Source organism: Taudactylus pleione, unplaced genomic scaffold (assembly GCF_031769625.1).
Source record: "Taudactylus pleione unplaced genomic scaffold, aTauple2 ptg000128l, whole genome shotgun sequence".
Classification (NCBI taxonomy): domain Eukaryota; kingdom Metazoa; phylum Chordata; class Amphibia; order Anura; family Myobatrachidae; genus Taudactylus; species Taudactylus pleione.
The window spans coordinates 5,254,680-5,268,014 of record NW_028284530.1 but is presented as its reverse complement, the minus strand read 5'-3'; the positions used below and the strand labels follow the sequence as shown (position 1 = coordinate 5,268,014).

Here is a 13,335-nt window from a genome sequence, read left to right as displayed (position 1 = left end):
TATTTGGGGTTCCGTCCCAGTCCTTTGTAATCCCCACCCATGTGTTTTGTTATCATTTCCATACTGTTTAGTTAGCTCTAGCAAACCTTACGAATTTTGGTCATACATATGTGTCCTCGCACATCTTTGCTGTAGTCGCACCAAACAGCCCCTCGACTCTGCGTCTTTTTCCTTTTTGCATCTTTTTTTTGCCGAAAATAAATATAAGTCGCAGTGCAATGCAACTAGGATGCACCAGAAGACTGTGCTGATTAATTGTATGTGACTCTTATAAATCTGTGTGTGACTTAGTTTCTGAATCGGCATGCGTAGTGCTACGATGCAAAAAAATACTCCCGAGTTACGCAGGACCTAGCAGCTCGCTAACCCAGTCATATCGCGCTGCATGGCGTATTGAGGCTAGATGAACAAGGACACAAAGGAATAACAGGGGGAGCGCACACAAGCTTTAAGAACAATTGGATTCCAGTGGAAATACCTCCACTAGTGTGGATACAATAGAATTAATAAGAATTACAATCTGAATCAACCAATGGTAAAAATACATCTTACTTAATAAACTGTATAGCATATATTAAAATTTATAGATAAAAATCATAGTCCCCTGATACCACTGTGTCGGTCAAACATATAAGCTTATATGGAAAAAATAAAAAATGTTTTCAATAAAAAATCAAAAAGAAAGAAAAAATATATATTTAAAATGTTATGTATCCCAATACGATGAATGGACAAAACAGAGCAATCTGAGACAATGAAACAATTTGTAATGTTACAAAATGTATTCTATCTCAATAAAATAACTAAAAAAGCTGAAAAATATAAGTAAATAATATTGGTAAATACTCGCAGTTAGTAACTTCTGTGCTAAATACACCAGTATATAGTTTCTCAATAATGGATGAACTATTCCGGGAATTAAGACCGTCCGGTGTTTAGTTAAATCGTGTGGATTTGAAAGCAGTAGAGAACATGCACTAACAAATGCTGCGGCAACAACTTACAGACTTGAGCGGTGTGTCGAGATCCTATGGCGGTGTCCGTATGTTGTTATGCCGACTCACACCCAGATACCTGTATGATCTGTTTCAGCTCTTTTTCACGTAGCAGGAACTTGTGGAAATATTGGAGATATACTCGGCGGCCGCCTCAAACCCTGAGTTAGTTTCCTTCAGGGTAGGTATCTGCCAGTTTCCAGTGCGCTTCACAGCATGTTGGGACAGCGTGGCTGGATAATAAGATGATGCAGGCTAGCGTGCTTGTTTGTTTCTCATTGTATTGCGCAATGGTTGACCGTGGTTCAGGAGAATAAATAACTCCTAGCAACTGCTGACGCGTTTCTCGACCTCAATAGCTGGTTGTTTCATCAGGGAGTAAAAATGCTGTAAATGGACTTTATCTGCTGCTGGACCCAAATGGGAAGTATCAGCATCTATTTCCAAACCACATACACTATGTAGACAAAAGTGATTGGACACTGACAGCAAATAGATCAACAAGATTTTATTGACGTCAGTACTTTGTAGGTCCACCAAGTGTAGTGATTACTGCAGACACCCTTTTTGGCAAACTGTCCACAAGTTCCCGGACAACAGCAGGCGGTATGTTTTGCCATTACGCCTTAAGTACAGTGACCAACTGTGACACTGAAGAAGGTTGAGTGAGTTTAGACACATACAGTATTAAGGTGGAGACTTATCACAATAAATATCTTATATCTCAATTTGTGTATATATTGTGACACTGGTATCGTCAAGACACCACTCGCAATATATTTCTGGTTAGGATGGAAAACAATAAGGTCAATTTATTTAGGACTTATGCATAGATGATGTCGGTGATTCCACATTTTGATGGCATTTGAACACACTCAATGACATATTATATCTCCCGTACATTGTGCATTTTAGTTTGCATCCTCATAGGGGTGTGTATTATGCACAAATTGAGAATACCCTGGCGATCCACACCTCTAATATAACACAGCAACTCTCTGTTATATCGGACAGCATGTCTAACATCTATCGCCACACCCACAGGGAGCATAAGTCTTATTACGTTTTATTAAGCCTGATTGACAGTTGTCAAATGCAAGTCTTCCTCCACCTAAAGCTGGGTACACACTATATGATATATTGTGCACTCTTGTTACTTTCGAGCAATCTGTGCGACCATCGTATAATGTGTACACCCAATCTTTCGTTTTAAAACGTTGTTCATCGTATTGTTCCATCGGATGTTCTGCATGTCAGATGGGACTTTTCCACGGACGACACGGTGTTGTTACATGAATCACGTAACGATATATTATACAGCGGATCGTGAAGTGAGTACGGCCATGCGATATATCATTACATTGCGTCGCTGGGTCGCACCATCGTTTAGGTGTGTACCCAGATTAAGCCTAACAGACCAATCGTATTAGCCAGTATAGTCTAAAACAGGGGTCTTCATCCTTTAAGATGGTGTGGGCCACATTAAAAAATTCAGCGAAGCCCGAGGGCCACTAAGCTATACTGCGGTATTTAGACTCTAAATTTTAGAGGATTCTAACACCTTTTCCAGACTAATAAGGCCATAATGAAGCCTTCAAAAGATCATTTTATTATATTAATGAACAAAACATGGTCTATTTACCTTTTTTTTACAATAATATGTTCATGTCAGTGCAAAACTTGGTATTGCTTTTGCTTGGCCAGCTTGTCGATGTTGGCATCAAAATATTATAATCAAAACCAGTGATAAATAAATAAGGCTTCGATTATTTATTTATTTATTAACAGTTTCTTATATAGCGCAACAAATTCCGTCGCACTTTACAATTTGAATTAACATTGTACTGGGTTGTAAAAGACATACATACATAAAAGACATTTATAAGAGGGCCCTGCTCGCAAGCTTACAATCTATAGGGAAATAAGTGTTGATATACAAGGATAGGTGCTACATATTGCAAATTGGTCCAGCCCGATTGCAGATGTTCTTGGTGGGCTGTATAATCCAATCACACTGGAAAGTTGGCCTAGGGTTAGGATGATGTTAAATTGAAGACAGAGAAGATGTGATAGGTGTTTACTATAAGAAGAGAGTTAGATAGGGAGCTATAAAAGGTTAGGTGGGCGGTCCTGGAATCTGATAAGCTTGTCTGAGGAGGTGAGTTTTCAGAGAACGCTTGAATGTTTGGAAACTAGTGGAAAGTCTTATTGTGTGTGGGAGGGCATTCCACAGGGTGGGTGCAGCCCGAAAAAAGTCCTGTAACCGTGCATGGGAACAAGTAATGCGCTGGGATGAGAGACGCAGATCTTGTGCAGAGCGGAGATGTCGGGTTGGAAGATATTTTGAGATAAGTGAAGAGATGTATGTAGGTGTGGTTTGGTTAATAGCTTTATGTGTGAGTGTAAGTATTTTAAATTGGATACGGTAGAAGACCGGGAGCCAATGGAGGGACTGACAGAGTGGATCAGCAGACACTGAACGTTTGGTGAGAAAGATCAACCTCGCAGCTGCATTCAAAATGGATTGTAGTGGGGAGAGCCTGTTTTTGGGAAGACCAGTAAGGAGACTATTGCAATAGTCAATGCGGGAAATTATGAGTGCGTGTATTAAAGTTTTTGCAGTGTCTTGTGTAAGATATGGTCGAATTTTGGCTATGTTTTTTAGAAGTATGTAACAGGATTTAGAGACAGATTGAATGTGGGGAACAAAAGACAATTCAGAGTCAAGGATGACACCTAGGCAGCGAGCTTGTGTGGTGGGGTTGATTGTCAAGTTGTCAACAGTAATAGAGATACCAGGTTGGTAACTACTATTGGCCGGTGGAAATTAAATCTACTTCATACTATCGTATAATCTTAGTTATTAGGGATATAATATTTGGGGGAAATGTATCAAATCTTCTAAAGAGTTGAGAAGTGGACAAGTGGAGAAGTTACCCACAGCATCCATACAGTTTTAGCTGTCATTTTATAGAATGTACTTGATAAATAAATGAGCTGATTGATTGGAATGCAGTCAGGATACCGGCGGGCACTATCCCGCTCGTCGATATTCCGACACTTACATCCCGACATGGGACTAAAGATAGGCGTCGAAATCCCGATGCCTATCATTAGCCCCATTACGGAATCCCAACACCCGGCATACTGAACGTAGGCGGGGGGGGTAAGAGGGTTAGGTTTAGGTAGGGACCCCCAGGGGGACTTGGGGTTAGGCACTGGCCTGGGAGGGTTAGAGTAGGGGAAAGGGGGGTTAAGCTTAGGCACCACTAGGGGGGTTAGGTTTAGGGTGCGGGGAGGGAGGGTTAGATTTAGACACTAACGGGGGAGATTAGGGTTAGGCATAGGGGCGGAGGTTAGAGTTAGGCACCCCTAAGGGATGGTAAGGGGGGAGAGAGGGGAAGGTTAGGGTCCTTACCTTCAGCTGTCGGGATTTCGACCTGCCGGGCTGCCGCTCTCGGTATTTGGCATTACATACCTATTCCGATTGATTGCTATGGCCAACTTTTCAACTCTTAAGATTTGATACATTTCCCCCTTTAGTTTTCAAAACAGTTCACCAACAAGTCTCCTAAAAGATATTCAAATGGCAAGGGACTACCTAGCTGTATGTATGAGAAGGAAAAACCATCAAAGCAGAATGGTCAGTTGTATGGATACAATGTAACTGTAATTAGGGACTACTTTAATGCAGTGTTGCAGAGTTTGCTGCTGGAAACAGATTGTCAGCATACACAGCAATGGTAACATTATAAAATAATAGAAGTCAGAATAACTACATTTCATCATAAGTGTTACAGAAATTAGTTCTGCCAAAACAAGGGGTATGTGGATGTATTACATATAATTTTTGGTCTTTTTCTTTCAGCCAGTGGTGATCTATGATATGAACTCACTGATGATGGGAGAGGATCAGATCAAGTGCCAGTACTCCGTGACCCCTTATCTGGAGCAAAACAAGGAAGTTGCCATCCGTATTTTCCAGAGATGTCAGTCTCGCTCAGTAGAAGCTGTACGGGAGATCACTGAATTTGCCAAAAACATTCCAGGATTTGTCAGCCTTGACCTAAATGACCAAGTAACTCTCCTGAAGTACGGGGTCCATGAGATCATATTTACAATGCTGGCCTCTCTCATGAATAAAGACGGTGTTCTCATTGCTGAGGGACAAGGTTTTATGACCCGGGAGTTTCTCAAGAGTTTGAGGAAGCCATTTTGTGAATTTATGGAGCCCAAGTTTGAATTTGCCATAAGGTTTAATGCATTAGAATTGGACGACAGTGATCTTGCCATCTTTGTAGCTGTTATCATACTTAGTGGAGGTAAGATATGGTCTGTGACATAACAGAATGACAGTTGGGACCCTACACTATGTAGTTATCCATAAATACAGAATAAAATTGTGTACTGAGAATTATATCCTAAAAAAACAGGAGATGCAGTACCATACCGCTGTAAGTACATGCACAGTAGGCAATGAATGCAGTGAATCTATATAATAATAATAGAGAAAGTGTGTGTGTCTGCCTGTTTGTCCTTTATGCACGGCCAGAATTTTGGACCTAGCTCCACCAAATTTAGCATGGTGGTGTAGTTTGACCTGGATTAGGTTTTTCCCTTGGTTTGAACTTCGTCAGGGCCAACACTGTCACACAATCCCAAAAAAGGGACACTCTTAAATTACACAGGTTCTGGGGCTGAGGGGCTGGCTTCATACACACACTGTCACACTCTGGCAGGCTCATGAGCAGCTCAGCACTTGATAAAGTCAGATTGTGACAGATAGCATAATCAATCCACAATCTTTGATCCTGGCAAATCTTAGCATATAGAGATGACAAACAGCACGAGATTGATCGCAGCCACGCAGTGCCACTGCAGACGGGCCCCCTTCTGTCCGGGAATGTGACTCCAGTCCTGGGATTACCCCCCTGAAGGCAGCCCTTCTAGACATGGTCTATAAAGTTGGTTTGTAGCATGATTTCAGGGGGTGAATCAGCTGTGGATGCAGTCACAGTGATCACGCAGATCCTCGATTATCAGGAATCTGCTCATGCGCCCAAACCATACTGTACATGTGCAGTATGGGTCTGCAATACCACATGTACTCTGGCAGCAGACTGTCAGTGATTGACAGTCTGCTGCCTTTACTGGGTGGGGAGCGGGCAGTGACGGCCTCGTTTCCTAAAACGGAGGTGAGTCGCCGCCGTTGGGGAGTGGAAAGGCCAGGATCTCTGGGTCTGATTCAGAGCCGGACGCTATTTGCGCTCGCTCGTCCAGAAAAAAGGGCAGGCTATTTAAATTGACCGTTCGCTCTTTGTGGTCTGTTCACGCCTCTAAGTCTGAACAAGCGAACAAAACATGCAGACGTTTTTTTGGAAAAAATGCCCCCTGGCCACTCGCATCATACGTCATCTCTGCTATTTATTAGATTAATCGAGTACATCGAAAGGCGAATGAACTGCTCGCTATTCTTGTGGTTGCATTTTCCAACCGCAATCATGCGAGCAGTTCTGGCTAAAAGACACCCAACTGACGTGGTCGATGACGCTGCTTTGTTAATTATGCACACCCATTAAACGCCCTTTTTGACCGTTTGGCACGCCTGCGTTCGGATCTCCACTCCCCGTTTTCAAGCACCTTCCCCTGTTACCACCCACAAACGCCTCATCCTGTCACTCAAATTAGCAGGCATTCGCTATATTGCGAGCACACGATTTTCGACCACACTGACTGGTTCGCGCATGCGTACTAAAACCCATGCGCATGCGCAGATGTGCGAGCATCGCTCGGAACGAACGAGCAGCCGCTTACGAGCGGCTCTGAATGAAGCCCTCTGTCCTGGCCTCTTTTACTCATCTGCGGAGGTCGGCCTGCTTGCCCCCATGGTCATTCAGCCAGCCCGAAGGGATCCAAGATGATCCAATGCTGCGACCTTGGCTACAGCTGGGATCAGTAATGCATTCAGGAGGCGCATTATCATATTACAGCTATCGCAGCTGCTAACATGTTAGAGCAGCTGCATAGCATATCTGACCACAGCTGAATCACCCCCTCTGTTCTGCAGTGATATCTGAAACCCAAGTGATTTTGGAAGCTACAGTATACTGATTTCTGTTCTGTAAGTCAGTCTGCTCCTGATATACCCCATTCCAAATGGTATGAGAATACGCCTGCCTGCACTGTCATTTACTCCTAATCTGCATAGTTATCCAGGTTATAGACGAGGACAATGTAAAAAATAAAGGCTGCAGGTGTACTTCAGGGTCCAGTCTTCAACCCAGGCAACACCGGGTGTCCCAGCTAGTCTTTAATAAATAAATATATATATATATATATATATATATACACACACACAGAGTTGAAGCGGCTCTCAGGGACAAATAGAAGACGTGTAGGATACCAAGTATATGCTTTAGTAACCTACACGTCTTCTATTTGTTCCTGAGTGCCGCCTCAGCTCTGCATATGCATTATGCTTTGAGCTGCGTTTTTAGTGCATCTAAGAGGGCAACGGGGAGCAATATTCTGCAAGGTGACAAAAGTGAGTGGCAGACATTTTTTGGATTAGATGTGTTTCTGGGTGTGTACTGAGTATCTCATATAGATGCAAAGCATTTTGGAAGGTCCATTCACTGCACTTAGGGGTCTATTTAATAACAGTCCACTTAATGTGGAGTTATTGTTGCTCCTGCTTCACCTGCTAGCGCTGCGAAGTAGGATCTGGCTACCGCAGGTATTACTAAAAATAGACCAGCCGAGGAGGGTGAACGTTGAGTCACCCCCTCAGTGGTGTAGGCGGCACAGTAAGAGACACTGGATTCGCCATCACCAGGTCTCCGTGCAGCAGGAAGCAGAGAGTGTTTTTTTTTTTGTCAACAAACTTTATTAACAAACGGCCAACCTGACACAGCTCAAGTCCTGCTTGTCCAGTGAGGAAAAGCAGATACCCGCAGCTACAGGAGGCGATATCAGCGCTAGAGAAGTCACCTGACGGAAAGTGTCCGAAAAGAGGGCGGGGCTCCAGGAAAGGGGAGGAGCCTCGGGAAACCAGGGCAGAGCCACACTGCTTCCCCCATTTACGTCACTATGGGGGCATGCCCAGCACTCTCCGAGATACTGGGCAGCCCACAGGCTCTCCGTATACGCACGGCATCTGTTCTCCTGCACACTCGCTGCTCTGCATAGCAACTTCCAACTTCCCCCCCACAGTGGGACAGTCACAGAAAAATGGGACTGTCCCGCTGGATGTGGGACAGTTGGGAGGTATGCTATGGTAGCATTAAGTGCCCCAGGTGCAGTGTGATATTGTAGCCTGCACTTAGCAGAGAAAATCCTTTTAGCACATACTGAGAAGCGGTATGTACAGGGACTTTCTCTGTCTTTAGCGTTTTTCCCCCTTTTCTCCCCTTAGTAAATAGACCCCTTAGTAACGAACTTCCATACCTCCACCCTAGGAGCCTGTTCTAAGAACATATCTAATACAGGATGCAAAAACTACAAAAGTTCTCTGATTACATGTCAACAACTTAACACTGTCAATAATGGAAAAAGACTAAACACACTTTATACTGTCTCCGATCCCTCCCCATATCACCAGAAAAGTTCTGAGTTACGAGAGGCCACCAGTTCTAGCCCTGTTATAATAAACCCTCATTGTCAATCATTCCAGTTTAATAATTAAAGAACACAATATCCACTGCAGATACAAAACTGCCAGTAGCAAGTTGTATTACAGTACTGTACCTCTTAAAGCACCAATCAGAACTTTTCTGTAAACATATTTTTATGACCATAATACTGTAGCTATACATCTCTTCAGCAGGATTGGCAAATTAGCTTTTATGGAAGAATAGCCTCCAGTATCTGATGAAGAATGAGTTATATTTTCTCCTCTTGTGCTTTAGGGTCATCTCTGGCCTTAAACAGGGTATCATGGCATCATTCCCAGCTAAACTCAGTAACGTGCAGATTTTATGAGATTCAATATCAATGTTGGGCAGAGACAGAGAATTGGTTAACGTGTAACTGCCTTGTAAATGCCAGATTAAAGCAATGTCATTTGAGGATAAGTTTACTGGGTTTATTTATCGGCAGGTGTAGAATATATAATTGCAGCAGGTTCTAACCAGACTTCTATCATCTGAAGTAGATGGTGAAATAAATGTATGTTTTCAAATAATAGTATATCATAAAATACTCCCATTTCTAGATGCACCACAATCATTCATGCAATGCTTGGCACAAATAATGGGATTTATTTAAAAATATTGTGTATAATAAATAAAACACACTTTTGAATGGCTGCATAAGATTATGTGCAAGGAATAAACAGCCATTTAATAAAACCTGGGATACCGCTTTTCCACCGAAATCCCAGGCCTGACATGGGATTTGGACCACGGTTCCAAGCCGAGTCAGACCCGGGATTTATACCATTCCTACTGAGGCGCAGTATCCCGGGTCGGCGCCGTTCATACAGCACGCAGGTACACTACCGGTGCTTGGAGATGATGTCATTACCAAGCGCCGGAAACTCCAGCTCTCCCCTGAATGCCAGACTGGAGCGGACCGACAACCAGAGGAGTGGGTCCATCTGGGAGAGGGGGGGGGGTTGTCCTTTCAGGTGGCTGTCTGATGTCACAGCTGTCACCGGGGAGACAGTCTGGGAGAGATTACAGCCTCCCTGTATGAAGCGGGGATGGGGTAAAAACCAGAATGGACCGGACCATACAGGCAGCCTGTACTTTCTTCCTCCCCGGTGACAGCTGTCACAGACACCTTCCGAGTTCACCCAATCACCATGCTGTAAACTAGGGATGTGCAGGCTCGGATAGGTTCGAGTTTGCACGCTGAGTTCGGATTTTTCCCTCCAAAAAAACGGAACTCAGAACGAGGCAAAACGTCATCTTGCATGGACAAACATCATCATTCCTGGACAAAAGTCCAGGAATGATGATGTTTGTCCATGCAAGATGACGTTTTGCCTCTTTCTGAGTTCCGTTTTTTTGGAGGGAAAAATCCGAAACTCAACGTGCAAACTCGAACCTATCCGAGCCTGCACATCCCTACTGTAAACGAGTCCCAGGTTGGGAGACCTGGGTTACCCATTTACAGTGAGCCTGACCCGGGTTTTATTCGTATAAAACCCTGCACGAGATTCGAGAAGAAATGCCAGGTTAATTGACCTGGGATTTTTTCCAAAGAGTCTTTTTCACTAAGCTGCGACCCGGGTTGACACGGCAATAATCCGTGTTTTTGCGGCAGCGGAAAGTGGTATACCTCTCCAGCTGTTGCTATAGTTGCAGTACAACTAACATGCTTTGCTAACATTTAAATGAGAGGTATTTGTGTTTCATAAAGAGCCCAGCTTTTGTGGTCTTCCTCCATAGAAAACCAATTTAACCAGAATTTACTTGTGTTCATTTGATGCGATCCACAACTATACAGTGTTAGGGCTCAATCCAATTAGGTGTGAATTACTCACGGCTCAAGTAAATGTCGTACTTACTGTTCCACCGGACTCGCACATTTTTGTTTGCAGCCCCATGATATACAGCGATAGAAAATCCTTTGTTGTCACTGCATATTATTTAAACAGACCTTTTATTGTGGTAGTGTCCAAGTGGCTGAGGCCCCATCTTACAGCTAAATGAGATACTTACAAAAAGGGGCTCCATATGCAGCCAGTGAACACTGTCCATTTTCATAGTAACACTAATGCTGGGCATACATTGTCAGACCGATGGGCATGTTGGAAGATTTCACATGTACCACTGACCGATCATCACTGATCTGCCACGACAATACTCTATGCAATTATCGTCCAGATCTAAATGCATAATGTATGCCCTACATTAGACAGCACTGCTTTAGGGTGGCAACTAGTTTATTGGATGTAAATACATTTTATTATACCACAGATCTCAGTCCATTTAGCATAATGGGCACAATTCTATTCAACGCAATGTAAATAGCGCTGGGAGTGAGCTCCCGGAGCTATTCAATACACCGCGCTGCCAAGTCCGACTAATGACTTCTTCTCTCATCCCTCCGGGGATGAGAGCAGAAATCTGACAAAAGTCCCGGCGAAGCTGTTTTCTGCCCTTCGCGCCTGGAAAATAACCTCGCACCGGGAAGTTAGGTCGGGGAATGCCCGTTATCGCGCCTAAACACTCTGTTTAAGGTGCGAGAACGAGTCTTCCCCGACCTAACATCGCGATGAATTGAATAGCTCCGGGAGCTATCTCCCGGCGCTATTTACATCGTGTTGAATAGAATCGTGCCCAATGATTGCTAGTATAATATTACACTTATTGTCTTTACAGCATAATATAAAGATTCTCCTATGTTACAACTAGAATAGCAATGTTGTAATTAACTTAGCAGTTTTGAATGTCCCCTATTTGCCACTTACAGTGTTAGGTAATGTGGATGTTTTTATGCTGGAGAAGTTATTACATTACATATGTAAAAGTTCCAAATATTGATATCTTTATGCTATCAGTACGGACTTATTGCACTTCATGTATCTCAGTACTAAAAGAAATCTGCAATTAATTAATTGTGTTTCTTTAATTAATATTTACTGTTTAGATCGACCAGGATTGTTGAATGTGAAGCCCATAGAAGATATTCAGGACACTTTGCTACAAGCTCTGGAGCTGCAACTCAAGTTGAACCACCCGGACTCCTCCCAGCTCTTTGCTAAACTTCTCCAAAAGATGACAGACCTTAGGCAAGTTGTAACAGAGCATGTCCAGTTATTGCAGATTATAAGGAAAACGGAGGTGGAGATGAACCTCCATCCACTCCTGCAAGAGATTTACAAGGATCTGTACTGAATCGCCACCCATATCTGCAAGACATTTACAAGGTCTTGTACTGAATGACCACTCACAAATGCAAGAGATCTACAAAGTCTCACATCTGTAGGACAGCAACGGGGACTTATACTGAATCTCTACCAATATTGGTTAGCGATATACAATGACTTGTACTGAATGTTCTCCAACATCCAAGAGACTTGTCCTGATCCATCAACTGTATCTTCAAGATATCTACCACAACTTGTACATCTACAACAAGTTGCACTGAAACTCCAGCCAGATCTGCAAGAGCTCTACAGTGACTTGTACTGGAACTCCACCATGCCTGCAAGAGAGATACGGGAACCTGTACTGAACTAACCTCTTATAATTATGTATTTTTACAATTTGCACTATTTTCATGAGGGAAAAAAAAGTAAACCGCAGCAACATTTACTGTGACAAAGCCTTAAAAGACACAAAGCTTTCATATAACTGGTCTATTTTATGCAGCTGGTTTATAAAGCACATGTACAATTACTTTTAATATAAAATTGTCTTAAAAAATGTGTGTTGCTTACTGCTATGTGAAATATACCTTACCGAACGTTCTAGATGCACCGTGCAGACTGCTTTGTGCTGTTATATTTCCACCACTCCTGACTTTGCCATTTTTTTTTGTTTAGTAAAGAATGACATTGGGCCTGATTCAGAGCCACTCGTAAGCGGCCGCTCATTCGTTCCGAGCGATGTTTGCCCAACTGCGCATGCGTACGGATCGTTATACGCATGCGCGAACCAGTCAGTGCGGTCGAAATTCATGTGCTCGCAAAATAGCGAATGCCTGATAATTTGAGTGACAGGAGTAGGCGTATGTGGGGGGGTAACAGGGGAAGGTGCTCGAAGATGGGGAGTGGAGATCCGAACGCAGGCGTGCTTAAAGGTCAAAACGGGCGTTTTAAGGGTGTGCATAATTAAAACAGCAGCGTCATTGACCACGTCACTGGGTTATTTTATAGCCAGAACTGCTCGCAAAATTGTGGTAGCAAAAACCAACCCCAAGAATAGTGAGCAGTTCATACCCTGGTCGATGTACTCGATTAATCTAATAAATAGCGGACATGACATAGGATGCGAGTGGCCAGGGGGCGTATTTTTTCAAAAAACGACCGCTAGTTTTGTTCGCTCGTTCAGACCTAGAGGAGTGAACAGACCGCAAAGAGCGAACGGTTCATTTGAATAGCCACCCCTTGTTTTAGAACGAACGACCGCAAATAGCGAGTGGCTCTGAATGAGGGCCATAGTCCGTCATTATGATCAGCCCAAAGACATTAAATAACTCTTCCCCATTGATGAAGTGTAAATGGCATTAGCTGAACAACTGTGGGTCTGATTCAGGCTTCTCCGATGGTGGCTTGACTGCGCAGGGGCTGCAGTGAGTATGTGCCTCGATGCCACTGAGACCCCAGTCGCAGTGCTCCAGACGTCGCAGCCTGATTGACAGGTTGTGGTCGTTTGAGGGCGGGAAAGGG

General features: G+C 43.5%; 1 protein-coding gene across 2 annotated transcripts in view; it reads left to right on the top strand.

Moving 5' to 3' along the window:
• Positions 1–12,333, top strand: part of PPARG (peroxisome proliferator activated receptor gamma) — a 96,886-nt gene extending 84,553 nt beyond the window's left edge. For both annotated transcript variants that reach the window (XM_088472765.1, XM_088472766.1), the window contains exons 6-7: positions 4,864–5,317; positions 11,592–12,333. In XM_088472765.1, coding sequence (XP_088328891.1) covers positions 4,864–5,317; positions 11,592–11,839 — 702 coding nt within the window. In that variant the 3' untranslated portion in view covers positions 11,840–12,333. The remainder of the gene's footprint in view (positions 1–4,863; positions 5,318–11,591) is intronic.
• Positions 12,334–13,335: the final 1,002 nt, after the last annotated feature.